We start from the raw sequence: 22,556 nt of genomic DNA, 5'->3' as shown, positions 1-22,556 counted from the left end.
CCAGCTGACAATGTGTTGAGCATTACTGGACACACATGAACAGCACTACCACATGACACTCTGCAACAACTTGTGGATTCCATGCCAATACGTGTGCGGGCTAATTAACAAAAGGTGACTCTACGAGATATAAGTAGATGTTGCTAATGCACAGCCAAATAAATCACTGTGATCCATTCGAACAAAAGAATTGAATAAGTGACGTAGCCGTGTGGTCCGGAGCGAGAGTGCAATAGCACGCAATCTTTGAGTGGTCTGTGGTTCAAGCCTGTGACTGCTAAATATGATTAACGTTTGTATTTATGATTTATTGTGATCTCTACTGACCTGGTCATGCCGGAATATAAAGACGCAATAAAGTCTTCAGTATGAGCCAATAGAACAGATGTAAGATAAAGATTTAGAATAAAACTATTCTAAAGTCGAGCCATGAGACCAAAAGAACTGAGAAAGGTTTTTTTTATCTAAAGGTTCTCTAAGATAGCCTCAGTTGGTTTGTGTTATACCCTATAATTAAAGAAATCTGATTAGTTAATATAAATAAAAATGATATTAAAATTTAGCAGAATAACAGCCTGCCATACTGGAAGAATAACATCCTGTCACAAACAAAGAATATCATAAATAAAACAACACTTTCAATTTTTAAACAACAAATGCGAATTAATCCCTTCGAGCGTATCTAGAACAACGCCAGCCGCCTGTCAGCGTTCGTGCTCAAACTTGGAATTTGGGTCCTTGAAGTTTTTTTACATAGATATCCACACAGCCTCTAATAGAACGTTCAGCTTGTTCGAGCTTCTTGCTTGTTTCATTCAACTGTATACGCGCCGTAATAGAGCATTCGTGCTGTTAGAGGTTGCCAATGATTTTCCTAGTTATTCGTTTATTTTTGTCGTAAACATAGTTGTATTTTTGTTTTTTGTGTAGATTTAAAACGTAGTTTTTTTTAAACATAGATTTTTAATTGTATATCAAAAACCCTCAACTCGCCTGTGTGCATCCATTTTTGCAAATGCAAAATAACAGCATATGATTTTCTTACATGTAAAACACTATTGTAATTTCAAAAATTCATTTACCAGAGTAAACTTGACACTCGAGTTCCTACACAAACCTAGCAAACCACCTTTCAACGATTACTGACTCCTAATGTACACTGTGTGTAATCTTCTATGAATGTTGCACATTCAGTTGAAAATATCATTACGCGATCTCATTTGTGTACTACATGTAGAAATGTTTCTAAACTCGAAGTGGGAAACTGGGTTTATAGCTACAAAAAGATTTTTTGTACAACTTTCTTCTTTCAAAAAATGTATCATACCTGTTATTAGAGAGCATAAAAAAAAGAGAGGGAAAAAATGCGATGTTTGGCTTCTAGATTTTGTTACTATTTCTTCCGATCATAGTCTCCGTATTGACAAAAAAAAAAAAAAAAAAACAGTTCCATTCCATTTTGAGACGAATGTGATTTGTATTTTATTACATGCTTATTTAGTATATGTAACTTAAAAACTATTTAATACAGGGCTCATATACATATGCGCTCATATACAATATGTGTAAAGCGCCTATTAATTTTATCATTATTTTGGTCTAATGCTTTGATGTCCATCTCTCCTAATGTAACAAATTGCCTTCTTGTCGATGGATTTTTATAAAATTTGATGTTGGCTGTTTTAGAAAGATTTGCCCAGCCATCTCAAATTTCATTAAAGTCGAACGAATATGAAATCGGCAGTTATTTTTAATTGATTTATTTTTTTCGTACATGTAACATAGGCTATCCATATTCCGTATATGCTGAAGCACTGGTTATAATGTTTGTTGCGATGTGTTGATTAGAAGAATGAATGGACAATAGCATGTTCCAACGTTTCCTCCGACAGAGAAGAATTTCACATTCAAACGCTTTCTTCAGCGCCGGAATGGTTTGTGGTTTCTTCTGAAAATCTCTGTTTTTGAGATAATCGCAGAAATAAAAATCACACGAGCTTAAAAAATTATGTGATTTTTATCAGGTGACATTGGAGGCTACTCCATTCATTTGCCAATCTGTTGTCAAAATTTCATCCAGAAACTCCAGGACAGCTCTTTCAGTATTTAATGTTTCCAAAGAAATCTCCAAATTTTTCTCTACAGAGTAATGGTGATGTTGGTACGAATAATTTGAAGTTTGCACAACAGCAAACAGAAAAAAAAATAATAATAAAAAAAAAAATATATCACCCAGTACTTGTGTCATTTTTTTTTTTTTTTTTAGTTAGTTGTTGGCGCATCGGCTTCTGTGGCCATAATGCACCTCCCAAGGTTTTTGTAGTACTTTGATCCAAGCCCGAGGCGGGAAACGAATCCGCGACCTTTCGGTTGCCAGGCAGGCACTTTACCCACCCAGCTAGCCCAGGCAGACACTTTACCCACCCGGCTAGCCCGGTTGGCTACTTGTGTCATAAACCAAAATGTATAAAACTGTCTCTTTGATAAGGTCCTAAACTGGAAATCAGAAACCTGTACAAGTAAATAGTTATTACAAAGGAGTCCTTGACGTAATTTTTTTAATCATAAATAACATTTTACAAAATTAAATTATTAAAAAGTAATCTAAAAAAATGTGCGTTTTATGTGAAGAAATTTCATTTCCAGGTCAGTGGTTTTAAAAATTTTTAAAAATATGGCAACTCTGGAAAGGAATAAAATTTGGTTCTCATAATAGAATAAGAATAATCAATGTATTTTCACATGCAGAAAGCAGTTTATTTAATAAAATCATTGGATTATTCTAATTAGTTTTCTGCAAATGAAATGATTATGAAAAGCGCATATGCAACGTAAAATTCACAAAAGAATTTCACGTTCAATGTGAATGTGAAATTCTTTTCAGGTAACATATTAATGTTCATAGCAGTCCACAAATTTTTTCCAGTAGACGTCACTCATGAAATATGTTTGGTTGCATTCCAGGGGTCCTGCTTTATGGATCCTTGCGTAGTCATAGCAGTCAATAATACCATCGTTATTACAATCCAAACCAAACTTAGTCATATAAAGTTTAATAGTCTCTTCGGAACATTTGTTATCTGTTAAGCATTCTTCAAAATCTGTAACATAAAAAAAAAAAAAAAAAAAATCAAAAGCATAATTAGTATTTATTATATAGAATAAAATGTTCAAAAAGTCGTACGCTTTGATTAGTTAACTAAAGCACTAAGTCATGTAGAAAGATTTCTTTCTATTACACTGGAAGTTAGTATTTTTTATTATTTGTATGTGTGTGAGTTATGATTAGTTGATTTTACGACACACACACCCAGTACAGGTTTTGTGTGTGTGTGTGTGTTTCCAGAATTTTACCGCCACCGGATCATCGCGAACATCCTTACGGACGCACTGATATGATTTAACCCTTAACCTTTCATCCCCATAAACAGTTTTTAACATTTCATACATTTCTGTTGCGGATTTCCCGTTTAATGCAAAACTTTATATTAGTTGATATTCATTGCAAAATCCTGACACGGAACGTTATCGCTACTAAAGAAACTGGTTGTTACTTGCAACCTGTCAGCCTCCTGGACAATCATTGTACTGACAATCTCAGCGCGCGCGCGCGCGCACACACACACACACACACACACACACACACACACACACACACACACACACACACACACACACACACACACACACACACACACACACACACACTTTACGTTAAATAAATAAATACATAGTCAATGAATCTGTTTCTCTGACTTATCATTCATGCAAATTAGCGTCCAGAAAAGAATGTGGTGGCCTCAATTTCATTTCGTCCGAGGCGCCATTTGTCACGGTATCGGCCTTGATGGTGATACCCAGCGAATCATCAGTTTGAAAACTTGATGGATAACAATAAAAAAAATATGGTAAAAATTTTAGCCTCTCAGATTGTAGATGAGACTCTCCATTTCGAAAAAAAATTACACGACTTCAATATTTAGAAAGGTTCGCAAATCTTGCTAATGGTCAGAATTACATCTTTCAGGAACGAAAGGATCATTAAATCCTATTTTATATGTGGCAGGTTTAATGATACCAGTCATGCACATTTATTATATTTATTTACTGATTTTAAATTATTGTCTGTCATTGCGATACCAGTGTCTAAATGAAGAACATGTACTGACCATTAGGGTCGTCGGGATCAGCTCCTGGGCTTCCTGCATGTTTCCAGTATTGGGGAGATATCTGGTAAGGTCCACAGAAATAATTATAAGTTCCTTGCCCGTAATTCATACATTCCCTGTATGAATTACAATTAGGAGAACTGCCCTGAAAAACAAAACATAAAAACATAATATGAATTGTTTCAGTAGTGCTCAATGATTTAATGTCTATCAATTATACATGTTGAAAGAGTTGGTTTTTTTGTGCATGGGTACTGCACTTCCATCATTTCTACTACCCAGATAGTGTGAATGCATCGTTTACTTGTTCATACTAGCTGGGTAGCAGAAATGATAGAAGTGCAGTACCCTTGCATAAACCAACTCTTTCATACTAGACGAGCGCTTTACTAGTCGGCTATACTACACCCGACGCCGCACTTCAAGCGCTCGTCTAGTATGTCTTGTCCAAATGGCTAACAAGGGCTCTTCAAGCCCTTGTTAGACATTCGGTCAAGAACTATTTTTAAATTATACATGTTTGTTAAAAACTTAATTCGAACACTTTAATTCTGATTTAATTCATTGTATCAGGATTACAAGTAGCTATACCAAATTTGGAACCAAATCTGCAAAAATTGTGCATTATACGTGAGCCCATTCAAGTAATTAGAGTAATTTTTTAGGCGCTTAGCATATATGCGTAAGCGTCTACTGTCTTCACCATATCCGTCCGTACGCATGTAATATAACGTGAAACATGTAATAACTGGAATCCAGTGGATAGATTTTCACAAAATTTTATTTTTGGCATTTTTGTGAAAGATGAAGATGTATTTGAGCCATCGTAAATTTCATTAAAATCGGACCACAATAAATCTAGCGATTATTATTTCTTTGTCCATCCATTCAAATGTAATAACTTGACTCTCTCAGTAGATAGATTTTCATATTATATTTGACTCTTTTAGAACGATATGTCGACCTCCTCAAGTTTCATTAAAATCAGACTGATATGTGTATTGTAGGTGTACGCTTTTACTCTGTGTACTATATATATATATATATATATATATATAATTGTTTAATTAATTCATATATATATATATATATATATTCACCACCTACTGTTATTTTATTTTGGTAACTATATGTTACCCTTGGGCTTCTGACTGCGTATACTGGTCCAGGGATTTTGGGTTAGCTAGAATAGAGTGAGATAAACTGACTAATACACATAATTAATTGTAACATGTTTAATACAAGGGTTCAAACTCATGTACATACAAATTTCCACTAATTGCCCAATACAGGCAAACTCCACAGGGATGTACCGTTACAAAAGTTCTTTACTAAATCCCATTACCAAGAAGAATAATTTACAGTTCTTTTAAGACCTCAGTTGGGTTTTATCCTTCCACTTTACTGGTTAATCATGTCATTCGCAGGTCGGAGTACAGAATGCCTTATATTTTATTCTCTTCTCCCCAGGGACTATATCTTGACATAAACAGTACTTACAATTAATTTTCCCCTTCTCCAGGTTGGGCCAGCTCCTTGGTTTTAGGACGACTTTCCATTATGGTCTTCATTTCGGTTTCCTTTGTTCTGTATCTCCAAAAAAAAAAAAAAAAACTAACCGACCAACTCACTCTAAAACAACCAACTCACTCTCCAAACCACCAACTCTCTCTCTCCTTTTCCCGCCGAACAAATCCTTATATATCCCATTTGGTCCTAAATTCTCCCCCACCCCTTATTTTAATATAATCCCCGATTAATTCCTTCGTCCTTGACCTTCTCCGTATATTTCTCCTGGCTCGGACCTTTTCGAGGAATTCTGACCTGACCTTCTTTCTGTAGGTCGAAGTTCACCATCGTTCTGAGAATTTTGTCTCACCCTTAAGCACATTCCTAACAATTTATACTTGATCCTATTTTAATCATTCGTTGGCGTGTATAATTAAATGTTCACTGAATCAGTCTAATTTGTAAGAATATATTCCAATGTTAAATGGATATATATTATTATTATTGTTTTATTTTATTTTTATTTATTTATTTTTTTTAGTAAGCCAAAGCTTACAATCCCTCCTCCTTCTCTGTAGAAAATTCCTTCTAAGGGATTTTCTAGAATGTCGATTTGCTCTTCAGCTTCCCAAAAAATTTTCTTCCACCCTTTTATTTATTTTTAATTCTGGACACAGAATCACCCCTATTTAGTCTAAAATAGTCGGTCCATCTGACCACTTGGCATGTTTCCAGGGATTCGTTCTCTTCACCCCCTCTTCCTCTCTGGTGCGTTCCTTGACTCTTAAGTCCTCCTGGGTTTCTCTTCTTAATTATGAAGTCCCTGAAGTATCTTCCTCCCCTGAAAAGATAGCTCTTTAACCTGTCCTCGTGTTCTACTCTAGTTTCTCCACTTCGCCCAAGTTCCCTTACTTTAAACGTAACTTCCGATAACCTTTCCATTATTCTATACGGGCCCGTAGCCCATCTTTTCCAACCCCCTTCTTCTGATTGCGCTCTTTAATGGATGCTCAATCCCTTGAGAAACCCTTATGTTTAACTTATCCCTCTGTTTTTGACTATATGCCACACCTTGTACCCTTTCCAAATCTCTGGTTTTCTCATTTCTAACTTCATGCTTTTCCATCATTTCTAATCCCCTATAAATGTCCACCTGATGACCTTTCTTTCATTCCCCCAGTTGTTTTCTCCCTTTTTCGTCTCTTAATTCCTATCGCAATTTCCTTTTCTCTGGATATCCTTGCTGGCACATCCCAAGAGATTTATCGTCCCCCTCGGCACTTACTATGCGTGAGGAGTCACCCACAGTTACTAGTAGGGTTGCCACCTCCTCTTTTCTTTCAGGTATCTCCATGGTTCTCTCTAGACATTGCTTTGGGTCAGTCTGGTCTCGTCTTACCGGTGGAAGGGTATCCCTTTGTCTGTGTTGGTGCCCCTGTCGCCATGGCCCTTTTATTTCCTCTCTCCCTTCTGACCTCCATTTATTTCTGGGGAAGAACCTGGCCCAGCTGCTTAAGCTATTGCATATAAAGCAGCCACTCTCTCCTTTGTTGCCAGTGATGTGCTGCCATGGAAATCCGAAGATTCTCCTCTTCTTCAGCATACAAAAGGCCTGGTTCCCTGCGCATAACTTCTTTTCTAAATTTATTGTTCAGTCCCTTAAGAAATTGCCGTTAATAACTTTTCAAATGCCCCTTGCCTGTGGCATCAGTCTTTGTGTTCCTTTTTACCGCTTTTAGCCTCTGTAGGAATTCTGCTACAGATTCTCCCCTTGTCTGTGTATACCCCAATAGTTTTAACCTTAGAGCCGTGAGAAATTATTCTCTTTTTGTGAATAAATTTCTCATGACTCTACTAAATTCTCCCAGCAAATGTACCCTATCGTACAAAGTTTCCTGTTGATATTTATTTAATGCTGTGCCTTCCAATTTAAATTCTGCGAAAAATCAGCATCTCTTCTTCATTTAAATCGTCTACCCTCTTTATCTTCTCTAACTTATTTAAAAATATTTCTACGTTTTCCTGTTTTTTTCCCCCAATGCTCTTAAGTAATCTCTCCCTCTAAAGTTAACATTTTGTCCCTCCCCACGGTGTAGTGCTTGAGGCTCTTCTGCCATTTCGCTTCCGGTGCTTGTGGACGGTTGGTCAAGGTGTGCTGGCCCTTTGTCGTTCCCGTTTACGTTCTTTCTATTTCCACCAGGCATTCTGTTTTCCTTTACAATTTTTCACAATTTTAATTATTCTACACATTTTACACTAAATATTTTTCTAGCTCGCCAATTGGTTTGTAAGTCCAGCAACTATGCTAAAAGTTCAATTTACTTTACACTTCTTTATTTCAATATCTAATTCTTATATTAATCCCATCCATTCTTAAATCAATACTAACCATTAACCATATTAATTCATAATTCATATGTTAACCTTGTCAATTCACAAATCATTACTAACCATTAACTACATCAATTCATAAGTCATTACTAGCCATTAACCATATCAATTCATAAATCATTATTAACATTATACATATAACTTTTCAAAATTTACTAATCGATTTATTGTTATTGTCTCACTCTACTGTTTTCTAGCTATCCTGGCTGGCTCGCCAATTGTAGTTGTACACTTTTACTCTGTGTACTATATATACATATAATTGTTTAATTAATTCATATATATATATATATTTATTTATTTTTACCACCTACTGTTATTTTATTTTGGTAACTATATGTTACCCTTGGGCTTCTGACTGTGTATACTGGTTTAGGGATTTTGGGTTAGCTAGAATAAAGTGAGACAAACTGACTAACACACATAGTTAATTGTAACATGTTTAATACGAGGGTTCAAACTCGTGTACATACAAATTTTCCGCTAATTGCCCAATACAGGCAAACTCCACAGGGATGTACCATTACAAAAGTTCTTTACTAAATCCCATTACCAAGAAGAATAATTTACAGTTCTTTTAAGACCTCAGTTGGGTTTTATCCTTCCACTTTACTGGTTAATCATGTCATTCGCAGGTAGGAGTAAAGAATGCCTTATATTTTATTCTCTTCTCCCCAGGGACTATATACTATATCTTAACTAGGTATAATAATGATAAACAGTACTTACAATTAATTTTCCCCTTCTCCAGATTGTGCCAGCTCCTTGGTTCTAGGACAACTTTCCATTATGGTCTTCATTTCGGATTCCTTTGTTATGTATCTCCAAAAAAAAAAAAAAAACTTCCCGACCAACTCACTCTAAAACGGCCTACTCACTCTAAATGACCAACTCACTCTAAAACGACCAACTCACTCTCCATTTCCCGCCGAACAAATCCTTATATATCCCATTTGGTCCTAAATTCTCCCTCGCCCCTTATTTTAATATAATCCCCGATTAATTCCTTCATCTTTGACCTTCTCCGTATATTTCTCCTGGCTTGGACCTTTTCAGGGAATTCTGACCTGACCTTCTTTCTGTAGGTCGAAGTTCACCATCGTTCTGAGAATTTTGTCTTGCTCTTAAGCACATTCCTAACAATTTATAACTGATACTATTTTAATCATTCGTTGGCGTGTATAATTAAATGTTCACTGAATCAGTCTAATTTGTAAGAATATATTCCAATGTTAAATGGATATATATTATGTGATTATTGTTTTATTTTATTTTTATTTATTTATTTTTAGTAAGCCAAAGCTTACAGTATGTTGTAGTGACGCATTGAATATTATGTTTGCTGCTGTGCTCCTTATTTATGAGGAATGAATGGACGGTATGGCAGATGCGCAGACACGAGCATAAACTTCATTGCTATTTGTTTTTTTTTTTTTTTTTTTTTGTTATAAATCTTGAATTGTTAGGCATGTTTGTATGTATGTATATGAATGTGCCTGTTGTCTTCCCCATGTCCGGCTGTCCGACGTCATATAACCTACTGAGCCCCATTGGGCGGATTTTCATGAAATTTTATATTTGATTCTTCAAATCGGCCTCTAGGGTTGAGAAAGTTCTGCCTCATAATAACTGCAATGCAACACGCCAACCGTGTATGATTGAAACTTTATTAAAGAGAGAGAGAGAGAGAGAGAGAGAGAGAGAGAGAGAAGAGTATACAGGAGTAGAGCAATAAATATACAGTTGAAATTAAACTGAATAGCTATGTTTAGAGAACGTAAATCTGTAAAGTTTTATTAAGTGTTCTATAAAGTTATAATCTTGGTGATTAGGAGATAACTATAAATTGATAAGGAGATAACTATATTTATTTTTCACTTCTATTAATCACAGAAAGAGAAAAAAATTCGATAACTTAATTAAAAAATCGAATGCGCCTGAAATGTAACATACTGATTTAACTTGTTACTATTTGCTAACACGCATTAATTTAAACGGTGTGTATATTAACTGTCTTGTTATTTTTATTTTTAAATGTGCAAGATATGATTTTTGTTTGCTCATATGTAACAGTGTTTAGTGTTACTTATAATTCAGAAAGTTCATGGGTAATCTGAGGGGGATAATTTATTTAATTATCCCCTAAGATTATTTAAAAAACATGATATTGCATATTTCTGTAAACAGAAAAAGTTTCCAATGCTTCATTCCCACCTCCCTCCCTTAAGATAGTGGCGCCTCCGTAGCCAGGTGGGAAGGAGCAACAGTGCGTAACACACGCTTCTTGATTAGACCGGGATTCGAGCCCGTCACCACCAAATATGAAAGATGCGGAAAGGTCAGGGAATGACCACCGCATATTCCCGGAGCAATATGGCCTTATTTGCTAATGCTCCTAAAAACCAAATAACAACAACCTTGAGGTAGTATCTACTTCGTTTTCCCTATTTTGTTACTCCACACACAAAAACATGAAGGCTGGACCACACTTGAGAAATTTTAGTATGTTTCTTTTGCTTTATTGAAAACATTTTTAATAAAAGGATAATTAATAACCATTAGTAAATTGTTTTATTATTGTATTTTATGTTTAATTCTAAGAGTTAGTGTTTTTTAAAATAATTACCATGTGGGGGGAAGGCGTCCTAACAGCATGCAAAACGCTGAGCCAACATTTTTGATGGAGAAAATGACTCATGTTTACCTACTACAGTAATGATGAATGTAATAATAGTTATATACACTCAGTGCGTATTTTATTAGGTATACCTATCTGGTAAAATGAGCAGCGAAGCTTAAATATACTTTCCAGTTTAGTAATTAGACCACGGAACTCTAGGGATCCATGAACTTCCATCAGCTTCTCTCCAAGATTGGGGTGGACGCAGAAACGTCGTTCTGTATGTACCGTATATATGGTCGTGCACGACTGGTATATAGCTGCATGTTTTTTCCTTTTACCCCATTCTCCTACCCTGTGTCGGCGTGATGTTTTTAGAAGCGTGATCCGTCACACCACCACTCATTTGCCAGTGATCTCGACAGCTCCCTCTGGGTTTTATCCTGCTGTGTGCAGACGGTCCCCACACCGGGTGGAAAAGGTCCGGGTTCGAATCCCGTCGACAACCCTAGGAACTTTAATGGGCTTTTTTTCACGATCGGCTGAGTTAGTCGGTCTTAGGCGTAGATAGCAAGGTTTTTTCCTCCAGAAACTGGGGTTTTTCGTCCAGCAAAACAGACAAACGACCATAGAACACACGCAGTTAACAGACATAAGACACGGCACGACAGATGAATTAAGTATTCGCATGGCCTAAATATAATAGTTTAGTTGTTTTTTTTGTGTGTGTGCAGACGGCGTTGTTGATGAAATCTTAGTTTCTGTTAACAACCAAGTATGGAGATGAAATGAGATGTGTGCAGACAGAATTGTACTGCAAGGTCATCTATATAGGCAGTGCCGTAGTCGTAAGTCGATTAGTCGATTAGCAGAAGGTATACGATCATGACAATCCTCATGCCCTCCCCTGCTGTGAATTACGAAAAGCAGAGTATACTGCACATATCAGTCTTATTAATCGAATTCGCTTCGGTCGCATAGAATAAAACAAGCGATTTTTCAACATAATATTCTACATTTTGGTAATCAGCATATGAAAAACTTCTGATAGTGAATAAAATTATATAAATTTTTATAATACTGTATTTGTTTTTGCAAGTCTTTCAAAAACCAGAAGGTATAAGCTATTTACCGAAAAAATCCAGAGGGTATACGGTATATACCCGCTTATACCCTCCACTACAGCCCTCTCTATATAGGCCTGAAGCACTGTATAGGATCTCTGTCATGTGGTGTATCTGTTTCTTAGTTTAACTGGGCTGTTTTACCATCATGGCGACAGGTCTATTTGTCCGGACGATCATGACAATCCTCATGCCCTCCCCTGCTGTGAATTACTGATTTTCGACCAGTTTGTGTACTGAGTAGTTGTTTTTTAAGCTGTACTTCTCTAGCGTTAGTAATGTTGTCCATGCACATAATGGTTGAGTTAAGAAAAAGGGAAAAGTGGCTGCTTATGGATCCAGAATTTATATCTTCCCTCGAAATCATTATAGCTTTCCACACAGAAAAGGACCATGGGTCGCAGGATCTCATTGCAAAACAAATTAATTGTTTTGGATTAATTACATTAATCCAAAACAATTAATGGATCATAGCATTTGCGCCCTAGTAAGTAGCACAGTTGGTATAATCACCGTACTTCCCACACCTGGTAAAAAAGACTTGGGTTTAAATTCTGTCAAAGACGAGAGGAACGTATGGGTCTTTTTCACAACGTAGCTAAGTTAGTCTGTCTGTCTCAGGCGAGGGTGACATCGTTTTCATTCCTGGAAACTCGGATTTTTAGTCCAGTCAACAACAAATCAACCATAGAACACGCAATTTGGTATAAGTTATTTATGCGCCTAAGACCTTAAACAACAACAGCATATGCAAGCAATGTTGTGTAAATATGATAATATGACTGCCTCATGATGCATTTGAAGCTAAGTTCTGATCAATTTATCTCGAAAACATTTAAAGCAACTACAGAGGGAACAATAATTACAGCTTTCTTGTAACATGACATATCAGAAGCAAAGTACTGTAAGCTTATAGAAACAGTTTCTGTCACCGTTGTGGATGGCATGTGCAGGGATAACAACTTCTCTTTTGCTAGTGTATACAAGCGGCAATATATCTTAGTGCGTCCAAAACGCGATTGAACGATGTTCAAGTTGGGAGAGCAAGTACGACAATCCATATTTTTATTTATTTATTTATTGTATTAGGTAGTCCCTGCTAAAGTTTGGCAATACCGTTGTCTAATATAAATAATGTACTCCTTTCCCTGTTTTTACCTAATTGCAGGGTGGGAAGACCGTCTAAAACGCTATAATAAAGCAACACAAAAATCGAAACATATAGAAGACAGTTCGAAGTACAGGTTAACCAGACCACTCACATGGACGATGCTATCATCTGCCAACATATTGTTCTAGTTATTATGTAACTTAGTAATCTTCACCTATACGTCAGCCCGTAAACGAGGCTGGCGTTGCGGCCACAGGGAATATTATGAGCGGAGCGGCATCGGTTTCGATGCCGCTCTGCTCATAGTGAGGGCATGAAAATCATAGGAAGTGTTCTGTTCGAACCTGACTCGCATAATTTGTTAGGCCATTCCCGAAATAAACGAATTGCAGAGAAGGTAGAATAAGATGTACTCTGACAACTCATAGGCACAGTTAACTTGGAGCATAAAATAAACAGCCAGATGTTGCTCTGCTGTTGTCTGGTTTTTTTAAGAGCATCGGCAAATAAAGCCATCTTGCGCCGTGTATAGTGTCTTTTAAATTGCGTGTTTTGAAGTCGATTTTCTGTGTGGTGGATGAAAAACCTGAGTTTCCGGGGGATAAAACCATGTTACTCACACCCTGAGACCGACTAACTTAGCAACGTTAAAAAAAAACAAAAAAAAAAAAAACCCCAAAATTCCTCTCGTCATCGACGGGATTCGAACTCAGGTATTTTGCAGCCGGAGTAGGGAGGTCGGCGATCCTACCAACTGAGCTACCTAGTATGGGAAGTTGCTCTGCTACCCCACCGCCTACACCTAGTGAATACTGTGTATTCAGTGGGTGTTAGCCACCCTCGCCTGTTCTGTCGAGATGGGATACTTGGCTTGAAGTTGTTTCATTTCATGATATTTCTTTGATTATGGCGAGGAAATAGTTTCACTTTGATGCACGTGATGTTTATATGCGAATGCTTAGAACGCAATATCACATTCAAATATGTGTGAATACTAGCTATTATTTACTCTTATTCTTTCTTGTTTAGCTAATAGTAGAAAAAATGTCTGTCTTGTGCAGTATGGAAATAGCGTTCTTCATCCTCTCTTGCAATTTAGTTACCATTTGCAATGTGCTTTATTATATTTCACTTATATTAAAATCCAGAAAGAAAGCATTAAAATGCATTACCTTTTCTGATTTATTAAATCACAGAGCTTGAACTTCTCTTGAACTATTGCGTTTCATTTCACATTCTTGATTATAAAATACATGTATAACAAAACGTGGTGGGAATATTACGTTGGCAGTACAGTGAAGTGCAAAAAATTACTTTTATATATTATTAGTTAATCGATTAGTAATTAATTGGTAACAAGTAAAATTAGTTATTTACATTTTGCTTTTATCATTGAGAAAGAAAAAATCAATTAACTTAAGAAATTAAAATGTAATGCACCTGAAATTTAACGCACTGCGTACATTAATTAACTTATTATATTTTATATTTTAATTTCTACCTGACATATACAGTTTAAACATCTTTCATCAACTTCTCTCACAACAGATGGCACAGCTTGAGACCTTTGACCTACAAAAATGAAAAATTCGTGTTATTCGGTTCAATTTATCAACTGATGATAATAATAATAATCTAGACTCGGCCACTTTTGTGTTTTCAAAATTTGGTCATTCAATTAGCATATTTTATATTTAAGAAGTGTGTTTAGCCAATTGCTAGAAGAGCTTCTGGAGCCGCACACAGTTAAGATTTTCAGTCATCATTGTGCAGGGAATGATCTACTGGTGCTTTGTTTTTAGGTTCGCCCAAGTTAACAATCGAAATTCGTCAGCGAAAAGACTTTTAATGTGAGAAGCTCAGAAGGTGCAAGAGCTGATCAGGTTTCTGCTCCAGATGACATACACTGGTGTTCAAAGAAAGTGCATCACTTAGGAATTTCACCTTTCTAACCCTTTTCCGCGATGGTATGTTACATTAATGACTAGAATCACAAATAGAAATATTTAAAAAAAAAACATTTATTAATAGTTATAGCTAAGTAATATTTGACAGGTGCTATCAAAATATTCCAAAATGACCATTTACAACCTTTATACAACAGTTTTGGTAAACGCGACAATTATGGCTGAAATGTTATCAGAAGCCCTCAGTTTGCTTCAGTTTATCATTTTAAATGGAAAACAAATTAAAAGTTCATCAGATGCACATTAATTTTTAGGTGAACCGCCTCTGGTCCTGATGACAGCAGCAGCACACCGTCGAGGCATTTACAAGATCAATTTCTGAAGACAATCAACTGATAGTTCGTGGTTCCAAACACGAATTATGGCTTCCTGAAATTCACGAAGGGTGTTTGATTTCTTTCTGGCAACTGCAGATTCCACACGATGCCAACAGTTCTCTATAGCATTCAGGTCCGGGCTGTTTCCTGGCCAGCTAAGAGTTGTAATGGACCGTTCTTCCAACCATTTTTCACCTGTAACAAATATAAAGACACTACTATCGAACCTGTAATGCAGAAATGAAGCTAAAGTAACTATAGAAGTGCCTACTTACACTTTTCGCCCGATGACAAGGAACAGAGTCGCCCTGAAAGATGCAGTTACTTGGCAGGTTGAAATGGTCTCTAATGGTTGGCAGCAATTTGCCTTCCAATATAGCCAGGTATCCATTGGCATTTACGGAACCTTTTATAAACTGCAGGTGACCTACTCCGCGATACGAAATGCACCCCCATATCATTTGATTTTTATAATATTATACATATAATTTTTTAAAGTTAATTTTCATTGATGTTTAGCTAATTTTATAATGGTAGTTACAAGATTTGCCTTAAACACGTCACAGGGTATCGTGACTCACGCGGAAATAGCCGATGGCGATTTACTGGTGAGCCATGATTTAATCCGTTGCGGAACCTATCGAATGTTTTCCAAGGTCGACCTGGTGACTAGTCATAGATCACCTGGGGATTCGTTTCTTTGTGATCGATGTAAGGAGTGCACCGATCTTAAATTACAATGTGGTGCACTGATGGAACAATTTGAGTCACTGAAAAATCGGGTGCTTGCCCTCGAGAATAATGCATCTGGGAACTCGTCAGGGATTCAAGACTCCAGCAATCTACCAAGAGATGTACACCCGATTCGGACTTCAAGACTCCAGCAATCTACCAAGAGATGTACACCCAATTCGGGCTTCAAAACAGAAAAACCAAGTGCAAACTACTCTGGTTAAAAAGGACATTGTTTTATTAGGAGACTCCATTGTCAGGGAAACGGGTAATATTTTTTGTAATAAGGATAGGTGGAGTAGAACCACGGTATGTCTGCCGGGAGCAACTATTAATGATGTCACCAACAGATTGTCAGATTTTAAGGGGGGGAGGGGGTAAAGAAAATATTATTCATGTGGGGACTAATGACATTAAACGTACACGATCTGACGATTTGTTGGAAAAAAACAGGACCATGCTGAGGAAATTCCGCGAGCTAGGCCACAATGTCTATGTGTCTGCAATTCTGCCTAGACACGATAGGAGGGATTATATGTTAAAAGCCTTATGGATTAACTTAAGACTTGAAGGACTCTGCAAGGCTTTAGGGGGAAATTTCTATCCGCATGGCCCACACTTGTAGGTAGAAGGAATTTGTTTTGTAGAGACGGGATACACTTAAACAAAGGTGGCGCAAAAGTTTTTGCCAGTATTATTGAGGATACTTTAAAGGTTCAGGGAAACTGCTAGTTAGGGGGGATGCGGGTAATACTGACACGTGTTTATTTGATAATATTGGTCAAAGTAACTCTTGCACATACCTCAAGAGTTCTTATCTGTTACCCCAACTGGACATATTATCTAGATGTTCTGGGGGCAGAAACGTTTCAAGTGAGCAGATAGCTAATGCCAGGGAAGCAAGCCTAAAAAACTTCAAGGGTTGTTAAATATACAAGAACAGTAAGTCTTAATTGTTTATATAGTAATGTCAGAAGTGTCGTCAATAAAATGAGCGAATTCGAACTACTGGTTAAAACAAGTAACGCGGACATAAAAGGGCTTATGAAGACGTGGTGCCACCCGGAAATTGGGGATGATGAGTTTCAGTACGGCTTGTATAATGTATTTAGGAAGGATAGGGTAGATAAAAGTAGTGGTGGGGTAATGCTTCTTATCAGAAGCAGCCTGAGTGCGACAATAGCTTTCCCGGATTCAGACGTTTCACGTGCTAGTATAGAATCTGTATGGTGTGAGATAGTTGGAAACAAAGGTATAATGCGAGTAGGAGTAATCTACAGACCAGGTAATTGTGAAGATTATGACGAAAGCCTCTACATGCAAATGGAATGGGCAAGTAAGCGTCAATGTCTTATTATGGGTGATTTCAATTTGCCTCTAATTGATTGGAATAAATGGGAAGGAAACTCGACATGGGGAGCAAAATTTTTAAATGAACTAGATGACTGTTATTTGTATCAACATGTCAGGGAAAGTACTAGAGAAAAGAATATCCTAGACCTCATCATGACCCATGAATCAGATGACATAACAGGGCTGACATTACATATTCACATGTCCACTCCACGAGGAGGTTTCCAAGTTGGATGAATAGTGAAGTTGCCACATTACTTGAGCAGAAAAAGGTGGCATGAAAAGGTTACAGAGCAATAAAAAGTACTGAAGCCTATAACAGCTACATGATCTGTAATAGAGCCACAGAAAAGGTTCGACAGGCAAAGGCAGTTTATGAGAAATCGCTAGCAAACAGAGCAAAGAGGGGGGGGGGGTAAGGAATTCTTTATATACTGTATATAAATGCCAAGAAGAGCAGGACAAACCATATCGGACCTTTACGTAAGGGAAAGGGGATAGTATTAAATACACAAGCTGCCGTTGCAGATGAACTCAACAGTTATTTTGCATCGATATTTACAAATGAAAAACCTTTTGTGGCAATGGGAAATTGTGGGAGCGAAGTTGAAAAATATGTAATTAATGATATTGAAATTTCGCAAGATTATTTAATGAAAAAACTTTCGAGCCTACAGGCCAGTAAGGCTCCTGGAGTTGATGGAATATATTCTATAATCTTAAGGGAGGCGGCAAGTGAGTGCATTGAACCATTGAGGCTAATTATGCGAGCATCACTAGACTCTCGGGAGATTCCGTTGAATTGGATTGGAAAAGTGCCAATGTATCTCCCATACATTAGGGTGGTTCTAAGAATGAAGTGGGAAATTATCGACCTGTCAGTCTGACTTCAGTGGTAGGGAAAATCATGGAGGCAATGATCAAGGGTGGAATTCAGGATCATTTGGATAGAACTGAAATTCTGAAGGGTACTCAGCATGGTTTTGTAAACGGAAAATCATGTTTATTAAATCTGGTTCGCTATTTTGAAAGGGTCACTCACGAGCTGGATTTAGGAAATAATTTCGACATTGTTTATTTAGATTTCAGCAAAGCTTTTGACTCAGTCGCACATGAGCGGTTGCTTTATAAGCTGGAACAGGTTGGAATCACTGGGAAAATCCTTAGATGGATATCAGGATGGCTTCAGGGCAGGAGGCAGAGGGTTGTGATAAATGGCTATTCCTCAGATTGGGTTGATGTAAGAAGTGGGGTTCCCCAAGGATCAGTATTAGGACCACTGTTGTTTATAATTTTCATAAACGACATCGACGAGGGGATAGAGGGCTTGATGTCTAAATTTGCAGATGATGTTAAGATTGGTAGAGTAGTTAATGATCACTGTCAAGCTAAGCTTCTTCAGAGAGACCTAGATAGACTTCAAGAGTGGTCAGAGAAATGGCTGCTATGCTTTAATCCAACAAAGTGTAAGGTATTACACCTGGAAAACAGTAATCCCAAAACAACTTATTCACTTCGTGGAGTTCAACTAAACCCAGTACTGGAGGAAAGGGACTTGGGTGTTACGATACGGTCAGACATGAAATTCTCTGAGCATTGTAAACAGGTTGCAAGGAAGGCCCATGGTATCCTATCGATGATCTATCGAACTTTTGCAAGTAAAGATAGGGACGTGATAATCCCATTATATAAGGCTTTTGTCAGGCCACACTTGGAATACTGTGTTCAAGTATAGAGACCGCACCTAAAGAAAGACATCGAGCTTCTTGAAAGATTGCAAAGATGGGTAACTGGCCTGGTGAGATCGGCAAAAGGGCGTCCTTATGAAGAAAGACTTCGAATATGTTGGTTGCAGTGTTTGGAAACTAGACACCTTAGAGGAGATTTGATTGAGGTGTTTAAGGCTCTGAGAGGCATCAATAAAATGAATGAGGACAAAATCTTCAAGATTATAAATGATGCTAGAACTAGGGGATATAAATTCAAGTTACAGGAGGAACTGTTTAGATTGGACTGCAGAAGTTTTATTTTAGCCAGCGAGTTATAAATTACTGGAATAAGTTGCCTACATGGGTGGTAGAGGCTGACAGTTTGGGGAAATTCAAAGGTCATCTGGATAGTACATTCGGGTGAGGGAAGCGCATAGGATAATAGGTTTAATTTCCTTTTCTTTTATTTATTATTATTTTATTATTATTTTTTTTATCATTGTTTTATTCGAGGTTTTTTTTTTTTTTTTTGGCTGGTGCAGCTTAAGCCATAGCTTCCTTGCACCATGCGACCATTACTAATACTAATCATTTGGCTGGTAGGGAATTTCACTGTAGACAACATACAGTCTGGATGGTATTCTTCACCACGTCTACGGTGAATCGCTTGTCTCCCATCAGAGCCATGCAGGATGAATTTCTTCTCATCCAAGAAAATAACTAACTTCCACTGTTCAGGGGGTTCCATTTGATATGCTCCTTATACTAATTTAATCGGGCCTTTTTCATTTTTTGTCTGGAGAGGGGCTTCTTCTTAGGACCACGGGCTACAAGTCCATTTTTGAAGAAGCGTCTTTTGACTTGCAACCACTTCTGTATATTCTTCCCATTCTCTTTTCAGCTCGGACGAAGAAGCGTTACTGTTTTTAAGGCATAAGCGCTTCAAAACGCTGGTTCTGTTGGCGTAGAGACTTGTTTGCGTCCGGTTCCGTTTTTCCTATCAGCAGAACCAGTATCCTTGAGTTTGGAAAGAAATTTACTCACTGTCAACTGATTACAATAGACTCTATAAGCAATATGACAGGAAGAACGTCCTTCCTCACGTAAAGCAACAATAGCACTCTGTCTTTGGGTGTCAACTGCATATAACTTGCCAGAGCGTGCTTATATAGCTGAAAGTAACACCTGATGCAGTTTTAAGTCATCACCTATGTTGTTGTTGTTGTTGTTGTTATTTGGTTTTTAGGAGCATTAGCAACTAAGGCCATATTGCTCCGGGAATATGCGGTGGTTATTCCCTGACCTTTCCACATCCGTATTTGGTGGTGACGGGCTCGAACCCCGGTCTAATCAAGAAGCGTGTGCTACGCACTGCCGCCCCTTCCCACCTGGCTACGGAGGCGCCATCACCTATGCGTGTCAATCTTAACTGATGCAGTTTTAAGTCATCACCTATGCGTGTCAATCTTATCTGATGCATCTATAAGAAATAATGCCATATATTTACGTTATTCGGCGACAATTACAATTTTAAGGGGTGATTCACTTTCTTTGAACACCATTATATATGTCAACTACTCTGTGAAAAGTAAGCCTCAAAATTTGTGGGACCCTGTTCCAGAATTACCTGTGCAAAACTTATACGGAATCTTTTTGTAATAGTGATTTTTTATTTTTTCAAATTTTACAGTAACTAGGAAATAATTAAATAATTTTATATTATACTGAACAAAAATTTTAAATACGAAGAATATTTAATATATTAATCAACAATACTGTTTAGCAATTGCAGTCATCTCATAAAAATAGGAAGATGAATAAATAATAATAGGAACCAATAATCACACACATCTACATATTATTAAAGCAATTATTGCACATAAATATTGTTTAGATAATTACAAAATATTTCTAGCCCAAAATATCTCTAGGCTGCAAAGTCATTAATAACCAATGTCGTCATAAGCAATTTTTTTTTTTTTTTTTGTTGATACCTCATTTTCGATGTAAATAATTGATAGTGAAATTAGTCTTTCCTGTGAAACTTTTAGCAAATTCAAGTCGACTCGCGCAAACGCTCTTGTAGTGGCGATAATGTGGGTTACTATACATTAAGACGGCGGTAGGCTCGTTGATATAGAAATGCGAGAAAAGACGTGGATGGTATTAATATTTACTTTATCTGAGCTCGGGGCCCTGTTCGAAAGAATCGGTTGAGCCCGTGGCCGGCCCTGTAAGAAAATTGCACAAAAGATACTCAGTTGTCAATTAAATATAACTGACGTATTATACACATGCACAGGTGAAGAATGAACTATTTCCGCGTAATAAAAGACTAAATGGGCCAGTGATAGCAAGAACGTCTTAACGTAACGGTATATTCAGCAGTATTGGACTGCCGATGCCACGCGATCATCGAATGTAAAGTCGGTATTAATTATTAATAAAAACAAAATATCTAAAAATTATTTTCTACCGTAGCAAACATGGAAAAATGCCAGGATTTCCAGGAGCTGAGGTTAGTTGGTTGGTGGATCTATCTGCCACCCGCCTGAAAAGACCAGAGTTCGAATCTCGTTAATAACGCTGGGAATTTTTATGAGTTTTTTCACAACATTGCTGAGTTAGTTGGTCTCAGGGCGAGGGTTGCGTGTTTTTACGGAAACTCGAGGTTTTTGTCCAACAAACAAACAGCGAACCAATCGGAGAATACATGCAATACAGACACAGTATAGTGATGCCTTATAGCATTAGTTGCTTTGGTGTTTCACACACACACACACATATACCTAATCAATCAGTCTCTGTCTGTCCAGCATGATTAACGATGGACTTCACTTCCTTATATGGGCTCAGCCTTGTTGTCGAGGTGACGTTAAATTTTCTCGGATTCAGAATTAAATTCATCAATGAGGCCAATAGATGTTATTTTCTTTCTTTGATTAATTAATTAATATTTTAAACTGCACCTACCTGTCAGTAAGACAAGACCAAAAACCAGCGCGACCGACATGACCATCTTGCAAATCAATGAATAACGGTAGTGAAAAGGACGCCTGAGTAATGAAAATACTGTTGTTGCATTCTTCAGACAAGCTTAGTATAAGGACAGGAGAATGACGCAGGGGAGGTGACGTTAAAATTTCTCGAATTTAGTATTAATTTCAATGATGAGGGCAATAGATGTTATTTTCCTTTCTTTGATTGATTAATTAATATTTACAACTTCACCTACCTGTCAGGAAGACAAGAACAAAAACAAGCGCAACCGACACAACCATCTTGCAAATTATTGAGTAACGCTAGTGAAAAGGACGCCTGAGTAATGAAAATACTGTTGTTGCATTCTTCAAACAAGCTTACTATAAAAAGAACGGTGGGGGGCATTATGGTCTTGCTGCCCTTGTGCCGTAAGGCCCATAAACAAAGAAACAGGACGGTAGACTGACGCAGCGAGAACAATACATGCAATAGTTAATCCAAAGTAAAAAGTTTGGCCTGACGTAGCCGCCGAGGTCAGCTCAAACACGTGGCTGTAAATACGGCAATAATTC

The 22,556-nt window shown here is 37.3% G+C and overlaps 1 protein-coding gene across 1 annotated transcript; it reads right to left on the bottom strand.

Moving 5' to 3' along the window:
• Nucleotides 1–2,823: 2,823 nt before the first annotated feature.
• Nucleotides 2,824–22,019, bottom strand: LOC150079376 (lysozyme-like). The gene is made up of 4 exons (XM_090383668.1): nt 21,976–22,019; nt 14,426–14,496; nt 4,170–4,314; nt 2,824–3,101 (listed from the first exon to the last, which is right to left on the bottom strand). Exons 1-4 carry the CDS (start codon nt 22,013–22,015, stop codon nt 2,893–2,895), a joined length of 465 nt encoding a protein of 154 aa, XP_090239794.1. The 5' UTR covers nt 22,016–22,019; the 3' UTR covers nt 2,824–2,892.
• Nucleotides 22,020–22,556: the final 537 nt, after the last annotated feature.

This window comes from Mastigoproctus giganteus, chromosome 10 (genome assembly GCF_048544385.1).
Source record: "Mastigoproctus giganteus isolate SK-2022 chromosome 10, ASM4854438v1, whole genome shotgun sequence".
Classification (NCBI taxonomy): Eukaryota; Metazoa; Arthropoda; class Arachnida; order Uropygi; family Thelyphonidae; genus Mastigoproctus; species Mastigoproctus giganteus.
This window is presented reverse-complemented; position numbering and strand designations above follow the sequence as displayed.

Coding starts and splice junctions, on each gene's coding strand:
- LOC150079376 (XM_090383668.1), bottom strand. CDS start 22,015: ATGTCGGTCGCGCTGGTTTTTGGTCTTGTCTTACTGACAG. Junction 14,497..21,975: donor TGGTCTTGTCTTACTGACAG/GTAGGTGCAGTT, acceptor TCATTTTTGTAG/GTCAAAGGTCTCAAGCTGTG. Junction 3,102..4,169: donor TGATCCCGACGACCCTAATG/GTCAGTACATGT, acceptor TTTATGTTACAG/ATTTTGAAGAATGCTTAACA.